General features: G+C 34.7%; 2 protein-coding genes across 2 annotated transcripts; both read right to left on the reverse strand.

The window, feature by feature from the left end:
• Window positions 1-5,098, reverse strand: LOC131609696 (riboflavin biosynthesis protein PYRR, chloroplastic). Its single transcript, XM_058881478.1, has 9 exons — window positions 4,614-5,098; window positions 4,361-4,495; window positions 4,175-4,274; window positions 3,923-4,048; window positions 3,514-3,827; window positions 1,073-1,192; window positions 742-987; window positions 538-663; window positions 1-428 (listed from the first exon to the last, which is right to left on the reverse strand). The coding sequence occupies exons 1-9, from the start codon at window positions 4,968-4,970 to the stop codon at window positions 162-164; spliced, it is 1,791 nt and encodes a 596-aa protein (XP_058737461.1). The 5' UTR covers window positions 4,971-5,098; the 3' UTR covers window positions 1-161.
• A 6,211-nt stretch (window positions 5,099-11,309) lies between these two features.
• Window positions 11,310-15,695, reverse strand: LOC131609697 (uncharacterized). The gene is made up of 8 exons (XM_058881479.1): window positions 15,540-15,695; window positions 15,036-15,059; window positions 14,348-14,453; window positions 14,170-14,238; window positions 13,052-13,545; window positions 12,300-12,561; window positions 11,726-11,934; window positions 11,310-11,628 (listed from the first exon to the last, which is right to left on the reverse strand). The coding sequence occupies exons 1-8, from the start codon at window positions 15,542-15,544 to the stop codon at window positions 11,562-11,564; spliced, it is 1,236 nt and encodes a 411-aa protein (XP_058737462.1). The 5' UTR covers window positions 15,545-15,695; the 3' UTR covers window positions 11,310-11,561.
• Between the last annotated feature and the right edge of the window lie 938 nt (window positions 15,696-16,633).

Below are 16,633 nucleotides of genomic sequence, written 5' to 3' on the forward strand. Positions count from 1 at the left end.
TCCTATTGTTTTCAATCAATTTAATTCGTTAACAACCGATAAATATTTTTTAGAAAAATGTATTAACATTTTGCTGTGTATTGCATGTGTTGTGCAACAAGTAACTTTGAACTCTACAACAAAAGAATTGTTATTGTTTCTCTTCTCTCTTTTTGAAACTACTATAAAGCTAAACTAGGGGATTCACTTGACGACGACGATGATTCCTCAACAAACTCTGATCTCAACTTCATCAAAAGTCGTCCAAGATAATTCAAGCCTTCTCCTTCTCGACCGCCGCCCCAAAAGAGATCATGCGGAGAAGCCTCAACTAGAACCGAACCAGCAGTTGAAACCAGCATAGAACTCAACCGGGGATATGTGGAAAATTTGCATTTCAGTGCTGCGTACATGACATCGATCTTCATGTTGTCCCAATCAGGCCTTATCTGCAAGCACCATAAATTATAAACGTGTCATAAGCTGTTTTTATAAAGTCTCTCGAACGGTCTTAGAAGTGCTTATGTCAAAAGATGACTCAAATAAGTCAGTTCATACCAGATCAGGACGCTGCTTTTGCATTGACCTTCCTATTCTTGCAGCTTCTTCTGGACTTTTTGAAGATTTGATCCTTTCCAAACAATCCTGCACAACAGTATCATCCACTCCAACGAACTTTTGTGCCTAAGCATCGAATTAAATTTATAAGCAATGAAATAATACTGCAAAGTGAAAATAGAATCTATGCACGCGAAAAAGTACCTGGTAGTAATGCTCCACACTCAACCAAGTCACGTTATCGCCATTTTCATCAGGCATTTCAATGGGATGAGGAGAGAAATTTGACAATGCACCATAAGGATCCCATGTTTTGTAGAAAAATATGATCCTGGAATCATACGGTGAGACAGTAGGGTCAACAACGAAAGTTTCCTCTGGTGATGGGATTGTCGGTGCCATGTCTGGTATCGGTTGAAGAAATCCGCTAACAAGCATGTCAGGCCCAATCTGCATTAGTAATTTATTCAACAATAAATGCATAGATTAAACATATTAGTACTTCGAAGGGAAAAGCAAATAAATTTGGACTAACCTGCTCATAGCAAACATCAACTAGATTTATAGCCTGTGACATCTCAACCATCCCAAGATCACCCACAGGAGATGGTGCATTCTTTCCACCAATAATTTTAGGAGCAACGAATGCATAAACCTGACGGACATAAAGATTTTGTTATCCTAACATTTTATAAATTAAATCAAAACAAGATAAAGCCAACTGAGCAAAACTCATTCTAAATGGAATTTGTCTCCTATAATAAGTACAACCACCCAAACATTAAGGCAGAAATGAAGAGGGGGATAACACCCCAATTCCAAGAATGTATTCTTGTTATGTATTTTAATTTCTGATAGAATTTTCTTTTTCTGCCAATTAACGAAATACAAGTAATCACGGTCAAGTAAATCTGTCAAGGTTCTTCCCATACTCTTCGACAAATCTTCTTCGATATCCCGTCAATCCTCTGGCCATTGGAACATGCATTCCACCTTCTGAGGGTCCATGGTGACGCCCTCTCATGAAATAAGGTGTCCTAAGTATTCAAACTTTCTTTTTCCAAAACTGCACTTCTTCTAATTGACAATTAATGAGACTGTTGTAGGGTAGCCAGCACTGTCTTCGAGTGCTCTAAATGTTCTAGTCATGTCTTGGTATATAGTATATACTAGTATGTCAACAAAAAACACTAGTACAAGCTTAAGTAGGTAATGTCACATTCTTGAATTCATTGCCGGAAAGACGTTCGTTAACCCAAATGGCATTACTTTGAACTCAAAGGGTCCATGATGCATTCTAAAGGCTGTTTTTGGATGTCTTCTTTGTTCATTTGTATTACGGTTTTGATGGTAACTACTTTCAAGTCTATTTTTGAGAGAGAAAACTGCTCCCTGCAATTTACCCAGCAGCTCTTCTATCACAGGGATGGGGTGGTTGTATTGTGGCCTTGTTTAAGGCTTTATAATCGACACAAAAAACACCAGCTCCCATCTCTTTTCCTCGCCAAAATTATTGGGCTGGAATATGGATTCCCAATTGGGCTGAATCATTCCACTTTCCAGCACCTCTGCTACTAGCCTTTCTATCCCATTCTTTTACACGTGGGAACCTAGGGTTATTTCTCTTTTTGGAGGGAAACATTTTGGAGTAGCAAAAACCCCTTCAAAACAAATTAGTAATTCCCACAAACACAACTGCTGTTGTTGCTTTTGATCTAATTCTTCACTCACTTGATCCTCATTCTTCCCTCCGGATGATTCAGCATGGTAAGTATAGCAGGGATGACTCTACATCAGTAGTCAACTTAATACTTGGTGTCAATATTCTAACACCAAGTCCTCCTGTTTCATGGTTGCCAACTGTTCAAACACATTCCCTTCACTTCGATCTCCAAACCTACTAATGAAAGTGGTGGTAAGGTCTCCCATGTGGACAGTTGAGCTTTTCTATCACCAGAAACGGTACAAGTGTACTGCTGCACCCTCCATACTAACGAACACAAGTTGATGTTATTCCAAGGGAAGAACACCTTGCACCTCAAACAAATTCTCAGGCCCTGCAATCTATCTGAATGAGTCTTCACCTTAGAGCACTAGTGGTTGCACTTCCTTGACCCAAGGGCGCTTCTCAGCGCTGATTTTGGAGGTCACTTTGTCGATCTTGGTTGGGCTGATTTATCCCACTTGTTTGTTTTTCTCACTTTCGATTCGGATAAAGCATGGTTCTGGATAGAACAGTATGGCGAAAGTTGATCAATGTAGCCGACCCCATTTCGTGGGATAAGGCTTGGTTGTTGTTGTTGTTTGTTTTTCTCACTTTCCTCGCCATCATCCTCCCATGTTATGCCTTGTTTCTCCATCCTGCGAGATAACAGATTCTAGATACTTTTGTAGTAGGCATTCCCTCTTTGATCTCTTCCAATTGCGTGATATGCTGCGTGGCTAGTTACTTGACGAATTCCATGGATGTCTTAAATGCTGCCACCCTTGCTTCCACTGTGATTCACACAGGCTCCATCTCAAGATCCGGTAGGTCAGACTAAAATGTTATATCCAAATCCTTTAAGAATTGCAATGAATTGCTACGAGCAATCAGAAGCACTCTTCTACTGAGGGTTTAACAGTTTGTTTACAATCAAAAAGTGTTTCGCTGATGGCTAATGAGCTATTTAAGCACCTCATTCTAACTAACTGATAACTTTCTAATTAACCTTTTCCTACTGTTCGTTACTTCTAGAATACACTTTCAATATTGGGCTTGGGCCCTTCAGGCTCCTAAGATTACCAATTTAAGATTTTCTCTACCACCCTATTCAATTTTCCTTCTATTTCTATCATATTCCTTCATTTTCCATGCAATACAAATTCTAACAACCACGCAATTTCAAAAGGCATAGAAACATTATATTGCTGACAATTTTGGTGGATGATCAAAACACAGAAAAAACAGTTAAAAATAAAAAAGATAAATGAAACCTTGTGAATTACTCCAGATGAAATAGCAGATGCAGCCAATGTTCCTCCGCACTCCCAGAAAACTGAAAGATAACCACGATCATGAAAATACTCCATAACATCTCGGGGATTTAATATATCAAACTCGACTACTTCAACTCCTTTAGACGCAAGCAGCTTCTGGAAACTCTTCCTCGCACCCCTCTGTGTTACAACTATGGTAGAAACCTCAGTCATGTCCCATAGGTTTGCTTCATCCGGAAGATCGAGGGACTGAGACATTACAATACGCATTGGCATATGCCCACCTCCATGTCTCGCCGTCAGTCTTGGATCTGATTGAATTTAGAAGGAAAGAAGGTATCAAAAATCAAATTTCAAGAAACTTATAGACAATAACGTCGATGATAATGATAATGATGATACTCACTGTCCCTTCGAACTGTATTTCCTCCTACAATTATTGCATCGCTTCTAGCTCGCAGCTCAAAAACTAGACTTCTAGATTTCTTGCTGCTTATCCACCATGCATGACCAGTGCTCGCAGCAATTTTACCTGTTGTACCAAAAGGAACGTAACGAGACAAGACTACTCAGCCAAGAGTCTAATGAAATTCCAAGATTCTACACTTAAAGCTTGTGCCAGAAAGACCAATAACAAGAGAATGAACAGAATCCTCACCATCAAGGGTCATAGCATACTTGAGAACAGAAAAGGGAACGCGTGAAGAGGCTCTACAGATCAAAGGAGCATTAACAAGAATACATTCTTTCAGAGCATCCTGTAAATAAAACCGAACGCGTCAATGCATATGTGTGATAAAAAGCTAAAGATCCTCACTACATTACTAGTAAATTAGTAACACACCTCTATAAGCTTACTAGTAAGATCCTCTCCAAGAAGATCAACCTGCAATCCTTGACTTCTGAGTGCACGAACAGCATTGCCTCTAAAATGTTGCAAAGGGTGTCTCATTCCAATGACAACCCTTTTGACACCACCCTAGTTTGGTTTCACAGACACGGTCAATTATCAACTACAAACACAAACTGAAGTCAACATACACACACCCAAACAACGCATGCAAGAATTTGGAAAAGTAGAGATGAATAGGAAGAACCTGAAGTAGAGCAGATACAGCAGTGCTGTCACCGTCACAGTCACCAGGTTCCATGTTTAAGTAAGCGGTGGCGCCACGGCAGCGTTCACCAGCGGAGGTGACGGCCTGAACTTCGGCCGGGCTGGTGCCTTGCGCGTAGAGGTAGCCCTCGCCGGCGACATCGCCGGATGGGGTGGCGATGACGCAGCCGAAATTGGGATGAGGGGAAGTGAAGCCAGCGGATTTGTCGGCGAGGTGAGCGGCGCGTCGGATATATCCGGCGTCGAGCGCGTGGGTGTTAGTGTCAAGGGATGCTTTGCATTTGCAGATGATGGATGAGAATGAGAAGGAGTTGGCGATTGGAGTGAGACAGAACATCGCATAATCAACAACACCACACAGTCCACAACTGTGTCGTGTCTTGTTGTTGAGAGCGAGTTTGGTAAATCATTTTTTTACAAAAGAAAATTTATGCCATTTTATTTCTAATCAAATTTGAAATGCATACTGAATTTTTAAAATAATGAATAGAGTGGAATGAAATAGAATAGAATTTACTTTATTTCATTATGTAAACCTTTCTTTTTTTTTTCATCCTTTCATTTATTTAGGGTGTATGTAAAGAACTAAGACATTTTTAATAAAATATTCAAACAAAGAGTGAGATTTATATTTCAATCTAATCTCTCATGTTCCATTAATTCAAACATAACTCAAGAGATATTTTATAAATAAAAAAATTAGTGAGCGTGGGATCAAATGTGTCAGTTTTTCTCTTAACAATAAATATTTCTCTTGATAAAAAATTCTTTAAGGTTAACAACATCTATTATTTACCAATATGTTTGTAATATCAAACATTCCTCGTCGTGGACTAATAGAAACGGGTTCACCCTATCTATAACACAATGAACTCTCATAGAGTGCCTAGACTAGTCTAGGCAGGGTCAATTTGACCTTAAGTCACATTGATCAGCTCACCACAATATGTTGAGAGGACAAAGCCACCTAAAAATAACTTAACTCGGAAGAAATAGAGTTGACTCAGCTATGAGTCACGTAACAGTTTGTCATATATTAAGAGGCTGAGTCCCGAACTAAGAATATGTTTAGAACTACGATGACTTAGCCAAAAAGCACGTCCCAAGGCATTTTTATCGTGAAAATATAGAAGCTACATAACACAACTTTCACGCTGACGTGGTTTATTGTTGTGATTTTCTTAAACGTGTCGCAGTTCCAAACATAGGCTAGGAAGCGTAATAATGATAGCGTGAAGACATAATACTCATAACGAATAAAACAAGTGATAGCCATAAATGAATATGTATTGTCCTGAATAAGGGAAGGACAAATTGAAGGATAATAATTGAATGACCGAAATAGGAAAGTCAAAATAAGTCAAGACAAATTTATACACAAAAGTCAGCGGACAGAACAAACTATTTAAAGTCACCATTCCTCCTTGTGAGATGATTAGTCTTATAACATGAGTTAGGCTTTGATGCCACTTGTTGACTAAGTGACTTCAAACACAATAGGGATGAATTGTGAAAACTTTTTTCGAAAAGATTGATTTTAACTTGGTCAATTTTAAGAAGAGAGGTTAAGAACAAATTTAAGCGCAGAAGATAATTTGCAAGAAAATTTAAAAAACCATGCGACCTACTACAGTCCCCAAGAGTTTCCTTTTGAGAATTTCATTATGAACTTGAGCTTTATCATAGAATCAACTCACAACCTCCTTACATCAAGATCTTACTTATGTCCACCTTGCAACATTTATACCAATTACAATGTTACACGAGAATGGGACTATTGATTTACAATTTCAACAAGATTTGATTCAAACATCAATTACACAACTCTTATTTAAGTTTTTCACTGTCTTAGCACAAAAATAGTATAAAACTTATAAAATTGTTTCAAAAAATAGAGTGAGTAATAGATAAGAATGGGATAGCAGATTTCTTGTTTTAAGAAGTGATCATACGGCCTCTTTTATATTAGATTTAAAAATTGCTAAAAAAGGAAAGAAAAATGGGTCGGATCCGTTCTATAATCGACTAGCCTGTGGCATTAAACCTAGTTAATTAGGAAAGAAAACACCAACGTTCGAAGATTAATCTATTATGAGGATTTCTAATTGATTAGGTGATGAGTTTTCTCCTTAATTGATTAAACACATGTCCTAATCTATTATAGAGCAAGTTTTTGTTTTCCTAAGTGGCTAAGTACTCTTACAGGTCGATTAGCATATGGTTAAAAAAGTTTTAAAAATATTTTGAAATAAACGAGGTTTATAATATCCTTTTAAGGGTGTGTGTGTGCATGTGCGCATTATTTTAATACCTTGAAGACTACTTGCACTTATTATACATTACTGATCCTAATCAGATAAATGACACTAAGGTACGGGATCATATGAGCTTTCAAAGACTTAAGTTATGTTTGTTAGACATGTGACTTCATATATAGGAGAGATGAGTTGTGGACGTTTGAAAAATATTGATTTAAAACAAAATCATTTTCAGAATTAGCATTTAAAAACCTTTATAAAAATGTTTGAATAAAATGCGGTGGAAATTCAAAGTAAAGAAAATAAGTGAAAAATAAAAGAGATAAAAAAAAGTAAAATAACACTAGAGAATTATACAAGTTTAGTCAAGAATACTCAATCATGTTCCCAAGAGCTAGTCTTAAGAATATCCACTATGTCTTGAGATATTTTAAAAGTTATGCCCACGAGTTCCCTGATACAAAGAAATAAAGTTTTAGACCAACTTTCAACCAAATAACAAGCATGACTTGAAGCGGTTTGTCTTCAATCTAAACAATGAACGTGTATGAAGTTGTTAGTCTTCACACCAAGCAGAGATATTACACAGACTAATCTTAAACTAATACGAAGTTTTGAGTTGGTTATCCTCTTGACCGAACTGGGGGTTTATACGGACTAACCACAATTGAATTGAGATTTATATTGGAATGATCCCGAACCTACTGAGTTTTTACACCATCATGAATACAAAAATCAAGGGAGATTTTACACCAAGTTGATCTTGAACCGATAAAGCTTTGAATCGCGTTGAGTTCAAGAATCTTTGTACAGATTTTCACTAACTGATTTCCACGAACCAAAAGAAAGCTTTTTCATTTGTAGAGCTCAAGAACTAAATGGGGACTAAGACTAATCCCCCAAATACAAATAAGAGCTTTTTAAATGGCTTAGCTCCCAACCAAAATAAATCACTTTCTAAGGAAGAATTATTTACTCAAGAGAAAAATCTACTCTTGATAAATTTATAATTTTTTCCTCACCAAATTCAAGAACACTCTCAAAGTACTATAGCTAAAATATGTGAGATAAAGAAGAACAATTTAGAGACATGATGAGATAAATGAAAAGTGAGATTTTTCATGATCCCTGAATTTGAAAAAGGTGATAGAGAAACTATTTATTTATATTAGGCTAATCTATTAAGCACCTTAAATAATTTATATATGGACTTTTTAAAGTTACTTAATATATTAGGCTAATCGATTAGGCACCTTAAATAATTGACTGAAACCTAAAATAGAAGATTTTAATATAGAATCGTTATTAATCATTAAAAAATTGTTATAATCGATTATAGATTTGATTATACATCATCTAATCAATTAGGCCAAAGTCTAATCGATTAGACTGTTATAAAAAAATTCCTAATCCAACAGACAAACCTCTAATCAGTCAGGCCCCAAAAAACATTTGTTGTGAATTTTATTTAAAAAATGAGAGAGTTCTCAATATTTTTAGTGTATGATTTAGTCATAATTGTTGGATGAGAATATGGAGATCAAAATGTCTAGAATGAGGATTGAATGGGGATTGAATAGACCATTTCATAATTAGACAATTTCAAAAATGATTTCAGGTCTCATGTATAATAAAAAAAATTGATAAGCATAGAAGTAAAACACAAAATAAAAGAGCTTAAAAGCATCTTAATAGATTAACTCATATGAAATTATACATGATATTTTGTATGCATTTGATGACTTCAAATGCAAGTTAAACACAAGACTATTAAAGTAGTTTTTAAACAAAGCTATTTCAAAAAATTTGCTCATAAATTCTAACAAGACAAAATTGAAGTCATGATATTTCAATAAGATTAACACACCACTGACATAGCTTATACATTAAACCGTTATAAGCAAAGTCTAACTCATGTAACATACAACCAATGCAAAGATGCAAGAACGCAATAACATAATAATGAATACTAAAAAATTAAAGGAAGTAGGGAAAAAGGAAAAGATACACAACAATATATAATGGTTTGGTTGTCGCCCTCGAAATGCCTACTCTACTCTTCAACGGAATTAAAAACCATTAGAAAATAATCATGATCTTCCACTATTTTGATAAGTTTGATTACACTATTTTGATTTTAATGAATTATATACGATAATTCTCCTTGTTGATGCAGACACTAAATTGCTAACAAAAAGACAAGATCTCTAATAAATCTTGATCCAATAATCTTGTTATTCAAAATAATTCTGCTCCAAGTATTTATATGTGGCAATTCACCTGATTCCACTGATCTCTTTTATTTGAGTGATTGCCATAGCCAAAAACTGATTGGACAACTTCCAACTTTATTTACGAGCAACTTTCTCCAATGCCATCAAAGACGGACTACTTCCATCCCCGTCTTACGAACAATTGATACTAGATCTCTCCAAAGTCTTCCTTGGAGTATAATAAAAAATATATTCTCGATAAATAACAACAAACATCAACTCGAATTCAAGAATCTATACTCGCACTTGTTACTAACAACAAACTTCACATAAAAGACATTAGACACCCTGATGAGTCACTAGTCTTCCTCAACACTCATTCTTTAGAGATGAAGATCCCCGCTAGTGGAATATCTCACAACAATCTGTAACACCTTATGTTTGTAGATAATGATGAATGAAGAACACACAGAAAATTCTCTCAAATTCCTAGACGAATAGGTCTCGACTTTGATTGTTATCCAGAAATTAATTAACTATAAACACACGTGAAGATTAATCAACTATCTCTCTCAATTCACTCAAATACAACAACAAATTGCACAAGAACGAGATACAACAAAGAATAAATTTTTACATAAATTCATAATCAAAAAGTTATTTTTGTGAAAAGGAAAAAGATACATGATTATGGGGATAGACACACAAAGAATAGAAGATTAAATGACATTTTTGTCTCTATGGGTATATTACCATAGATTACACACTCTTATTGTTTTCACCAAAAGAATCAACCATTTAAATGAGAGATAAAAAAAATAGATTTTAAAGTACGTGATTCGAATCAAGAAGAAAATATGATTTGAATCAATCTGCACGATTTGAATCATGATATGCACTTGATTTGGATCAAATGAGGTTACGATTCGAATCATGTTTAATTTGTGATTCGAATTATTTTGTCCAAAGACAAATTTCAATTTTCACATGTGTGATTCGAATTAGATATAACATGTGATTCGAATCAAATACCAAGACAACCAAATTTATATGTTCTAACTTGTGATTCAAACTACGCATGTAAAAATGACAAAGTAACAATTTCATGAACTCAAAAAGGAAATACCAACAAGAATCAGGGAAACATAATTGATGCAATGTTGAGAGTTCTTAGTAATACAAACTAGCCAAAGCGATTACAAACAAATTCAAATGATAAAAGCGTACAAACGTACAAACACGTGAATGAAACAATATACAAATTACAAATATGTAATCAATCAATAATTGAATTAAAAAAAACATCAAAACACAGATGATACTTAAGGCACATAAACGATATCATAAGATAAGTTTATGCTTTCAGTTTCCTCTTTTTGATTTTTGACAAATATTAGAGATTATTGTTGATACATTAACCAATGTGATATTTGGATTTTGATGAAACATAATGAATCCAATAACTAAATAACTAACGTACACTACCTCTTTCGAATGAATCTTGCCACACCAATATTTATGATTGATAGAATAATTACCTGCTTCACAAGATAGTGGGATGTTCACCCACAAACTTTAACGGAAATGCGTGGTAAGCCTGAATAAACATATTTTAGTATATTTATTTAATTTTTTAAAAAAATATAAAGTAAATTTGATACAAAATTATTATTTTATTTTATTTTTTGAACAAAAATTATTATTTTATTTTAAAAAATATATAAAGTAAAATTGATACAAAACTATGACTTCGTTTTTCTTTTTTGAGAAAGTACACACAACAGTAGAAGCAAGAGAAAATCACTGAAAATTATACTTGGCCGAGAACTAAAGTAATTTTGACAGACAAGAACTTGAGTTCATCTGTATTCTGCTTTAAAGATTTGTTCAATTTCAGATTGAAAGACATAAAGTAATGAAAACCCCTTGCTCAACAAGAGAGATCTGAAAATTAATCTTACTTCGACTTAATTTGAGAGATTACAAGAGGAAAGAACTTCGAGAAAAAAAAAATCAAAATCAAATGAAAAGAATTAATAGCTTTGAGAAGAGAAGACTTTGGAAGTATTAGTTTTCTTTTATAATGCAAAATCCTCTTATCGTTCACATCTTTCTTTTACCCCGTCTACATCCTCAAAATGCACAGGCATCCTTAAAATGCACAGGCATCCTCACGCATCAAAGTTAATAAAAATACCATAAAACTTTAAGAAACGATAATGCATTATAAAGGTAGAACATTCAAAATACAGCAGTAATACATCCATGTAGCATAATCTCTCGTGCATATGTAAAAAACATGCAAGCACCAGGGCAACAAGGATGATGTGAATAAAGTCAACAAGGAAATAGATTATTAGTACCAGGCACATCAAATTTATGAGAATTTAAGTCAACATCTAAGAAAGAGGATAGCTAAAGGTGTAAGAGCAAAAGACATCGCAATATCCACCACATTCACTCCTCTTCTTCAGCCTCTTCCAGCCAATTAACAAAAGGTTCGAGTGCCTTCACAAAGGTTTGCCTGTACCAGTTCCAAATTAGAAATTATAAGTAAGAACAAAGTATAGTGGCAATGTTGATGACAGAAACAGTGAGTATATTTAACAATAACTGCATACCTTCCTTTGGGGTTTGCTCCTTTACGGAACCAATGGAGAATGGTATCTTCAGCCAGCACATCTTGTTCATAAAGAGATCTAATAATCTCAGGGAATAGCTTCATCAGTTTAGCATCCTCATAGCATTGCATCTGTACTTTGTACATCAGTTCCAGCTCAAGTTTTCCACTGGTGCAGAAGGTATTCAACAGTTCCGCCCATGTTTTTACCTTCATCATAGACAAAGTAATGTCATCAACATCTTTAACAAAGTAAAATGCTACAAATCGGAATGAAAACGGAGAGGTTTTCTTGATAAGCAAACAGATGGAAACTCCAATCCCTAAAAGTTAGCACAATTATATAATCAAACTGTGTATACACTGTCTAAGAACTATCCACCTATCCATAACATGCTTAACTAAGCCCCCCACAATAATGCACGGTAAAGGACACAAGTTAACTTGACTATACGTTAACATGGATTTTCTATATACTAGTTATTACTGTTCAAAAAGAAACTAATGAACACATGGTTTAGGATAACAAAGTTAAAAATCTCAACTACAGCGTTGATGAAAAATTCTGAAGTTACCTTGCGCAGGGCTGCATTTGCATTCTGTTGCTGATTTTTCCCTGACCACTGAACAGCATCCATTAAAACATCCCATAAGATCCGCACAATCTCAGTTTCTGGCAACTTAGCATCTCTAACCCGAAGCTTCACAGTCTCAATAACTTCAGATATATCAGCCTCCTCGGTTATCTGTGTTGTTAAAGCAGACTTCATTTCCTTTAGTGTCACCTCAAATATTTTCTTTTCATTATACTCCACCAGGGCAGTAAGTCCTTCCTTGCTAAAAAGTTGACAACGAATAGGCGGATATAAGTTCCGTGATAGTTAACAGAGCAAATAAGGAATGATAAAACTGTCTACCACAGTAAAAAATGATAAATAGCAATTCAATCAGACATTCTTCTATCAATAACAGTGCTAGAAAAAGAAACTTCAAACTGATAAATAGAAAAATAAAAACTTTTGTTAACCGATTAGCAAATGATTAATCCAAGCAAATAAATATGATACAGCATATCCAGAAAACTTGAACTAAACCATGAGAAGGTATAACTGTGACACAATTTAGGTCAAGTACCCAACTTTCAAAAGGCATTAGAATTTTGCAAATATTAATCGTTCAAAAAATGAGAAGATCAATGCTGTTAGAATTGCCAAAAGGAACATAAAATAGAAGAACTGTTGGCCTAGAGAAATTAAATCAACAAAGATATAATTTACTTGAAGTATTACATATAAAGATATAGGTCCTTTTCACTAACAAGAATTACCTGAAATGCTCAGAGAAAGACTCGTTGGTTCTTTTTGCAGGGGGGAAAAAGACCAAAAGATTGTCCTCTATTTTTCCACGTTTCAGAATTGCAATCAGATCATCAAGGCTGTTGTCAATCAAATACTCCTTAAAGAAGTCAGTTATAAATGTCAGAACTAGCCCTTTGGCCACAAGATTATCCTTAAGAAGTGGTTGGAACACAGTCTCTGGTGGGAGACCAGAAAGCTTCTGGGAAAAGGCAAGTGCTGTGAAGATTGCCAACTTCTTCCTCTCATTTTCCTCAAAAAGCTCCAAGGACTGGAGGAATCTTCGCATGACATTTTCAAGGTTCTTGATGAGGAATGGCCTTCTCCGCAAAACCTTTTGTATGTAGATCACAGATCGTAAAATGACTTCACGTTTTGCCTCATACTCAATTATGGAGTAAGGATGGCGTTCCCCCTCATCGGGCTTGGTAGTTCCAGGTTGTGTGCGACCCCCAGTGAAAATAACCTACAGTAATGCAACAAGCAAGCAATAAATAATCCGTAGGACATTTATAAGCTGGATAGAAATCAACTAACAGTAGAACATCACAAGGAATCGAGAACATTGAAATTGAATGATGGCCTAACTGATTCTTTAGTATTTAGTCAATGGAGTAAGAAAATTTAATAGTGTATTCCATGTCTTATTCAAATAAAAATTGCCATAATGGCAGAAGAACGTGAAGACTAACTAGCTTCAGAACCCCTAGGAGAATGGTATAGAAGGAGTGGAAATATTTTACTTTTACAAAAAAGACAAACATATAATATAAGGACATAGATTTCAAGCTACAGCAGTACCTAGCAGGTGCTATAAAAATAAACATACCATGTCAGAGAAAAAAACCAGAGATAAAAAAATGTTTATACAGATTCAGGTTTTCAGGTAGCAGAAACCACTTTTAACACTAAACTATAATATTATTATATAACCGTAGAAGCATGAATATCATAATAACATGAACTATGCACCCAATTCTTTTACAATCATATCCAAAATAAGATTTCCACATAGAATATATAAAAATAAAAACATAATACTGATATAAACGGAGACAGAACAGATTACTGCAGAATTTAAGAAACTTGCCTCAAAAAAGGTGTCGCCGTATCTTGAGAAGTTGAGGTCAGAAGATTCAAGGCTTTTTGCAATAAGTTCCTAAAACATAAATTATTCAATCAGCTTTCCAAGTCAATCAAAATGCAACAGTGTATGCAATACATACAACCAACAAATGAAAAGGATATAAAATGCAATAATAATATACCAGATCACCAGCATTATCCAAGTAAATCTGGACCACTGCATCTGCAAATGCTGCAGGGTCCAGAGGCGCCGCAATGTTCCGTTTGCGGGTCTTAATCCGCGTGCCACTGGTAATTAAGAAAAACAACAAAATAAGAACCTCAAAACAGATTAGAAGAGTATAACATAAAAAGAAAAACACCTGCAAGAACTACATAATGATATCCATATATGTGAACTAAGAAATTGCATAAAATTTTATGCAAAACAGTTAGCTAAGATGAAAAGAGTCTTCTAACTTTGAACAATAGGGTACAATAAAACTTAAGCCATTCACAAAGAATAAAACATTAGGTGGCTTCCCTGTCTAAGAAATTAAGGTGTGAATTATGAGTGCAAGATGGTCATCATTCAAATTTAGTTGACAGAAAACTCAATACAAAAATTCATAAAACCAACTATGTCATCACTATCATTATGTACTAATCAGTGTACCAAATATTTGACATCAGTATGTACTAAATAGTGTATCATGGAACAATAACAGTTTGTTCAAGTTCAAATTCCACAATTATATGAGCCATAATGACACTTGTGATTGTGACCCATGTGTTTCATTAATTTATTTTTTCATATATGATATATGACAACAGTATAAAACATTATGAAGACAATCAACATAATTAGGAGTTGAATATGAAAATACTTACCCGAGAGTGGGTTTCTCCTTGGAGCTGCAAGAAAAATAATCAACATTAGGATTGAATATGAAAAGTTAAAAATCAAACAATAATCAACACAAGGTTTACTAAATTAAACAGATTTCATTAAATTATTATTAATAATACAATTAAACTGAACAAAAGATGTTCATGAACTGAAATGATAATCGATTTAAACCCACCATAACCTAAACTTATAAATCAATAAAAAGCGGTTGAAAGAAGACAAAAAAATTACTTTTTTTTTAAAATCAATATGAATTAGGGTTAGTGAAAGAAAGGCGATTCTGGATCTAAGAAAACCTAATCAACGATAACTCTCTAGATCTAAGAAAATCATGACTAAAAAGAATGAAAAAAACGTTCTTTTTTGTAAAAACTGATTGGGGATTCTGAAAGAGATCGCGTAGCCATGGCGTAGATCGGAAAAATGAAAACCTAATTGAAAAATTAAAAACAATAAAAAGAATCAGAGGAAGAAAAATAGGATACCTCATAAACAAGGCGAATTGGGGTCGGAAGATCGGTGAGTCTTTGTTCGGTGGTTGTTGGTGAGAGGAGAAGTGGTGGAGAGAGAGAAAGAGAGGATGAAGAAGAGAAAGAAAAATGGAACAGAACTGAGTTCGGTCACGAACACATACAGATATTTATCATCGTGAGTATATAATAGCCTAAAATATAATTTCGATCCCTAATTTACCTATTTTACCATTTTTTTTATATTTTATTTAATAATAAAAAATGTATGGTTAAAGTAAAAATTGTGAATTTCAAGAAAAAAATTATTTAATAAAAAAATGTGTTGATAATGTAAACCCTTTTGAGGATGTTGATTCATTTGATCTTTGAGAGGAATATTTTGTAAGTTCAACACGCGAACATCAAGATGGTTCATCTCAATCAAGAAATGTGTGTGGGAGTTTTCCCTAATGGTCTGAAAGACAGGTTTTCAACGAGTCTCTTCTGTGACAAAAATTATGGCACAGATCAAGTGTTACATAAAGGGTGAATATAGCAACACGGAAAAGAAGGCCAAAGATTAAAAAAAGTGTGGTTTAGAGGGTCTGACTCCTCTCAACAACAATATATAAGTCATTATATGTCAGTCGGGTGTGGCTCACACGATGGCAAATTTGGCGTGAAGTACTCCACACACATCATCAGCATTATCTCTCCCTCCAAACTCCTAAGTGAGAGGCCAAGAAGAACAAGTCAAACAAGTGGTGAAAATAGCACAAAGTGAGGGCCAACATATACATGATTGTCATAAACTAAATAGAGAAATAAAGCATCTTATCTAAGAAGGTCGTTGAGAAAATATGTCCAGAAAACCTTTTAGCAATCATGGGGTAAGTATTGCCCTTCAGGGTGGGACCAACCCATAAGTCCTCGGTCTTTGAAGGATAAAGAGTCGGAAGAAGCAATTGAGTATATAATGGTCTGTCGCACACTCAACACTATCGTTGGAGGAGAGAATTTAGTTCCTCACAAAGAATATACATGTGTCAAGTAAAGCAAATGGTAGACTTGCTTATGCAATCAAAGTTGGTTCCCAAGCCATTTATAAGCTTTGTTTTTATTGTTTT

This window comes from Vicia villosa, linkage group LG6 (assembly GCF_029867415.1).
Source record: "Vicia villosa cultivar HV-30 ecotype Madison, WI linkage group LG6, Vvil1.0, whole genome shotgun sequence".
In the NCBI taxonomy this organism is placed as follows: Eukaryota; Viridiplantae; Streptophyta; class Magnoliopsida; order Fabales; family Fabaceae; genus Vicia; species Vicia villosa.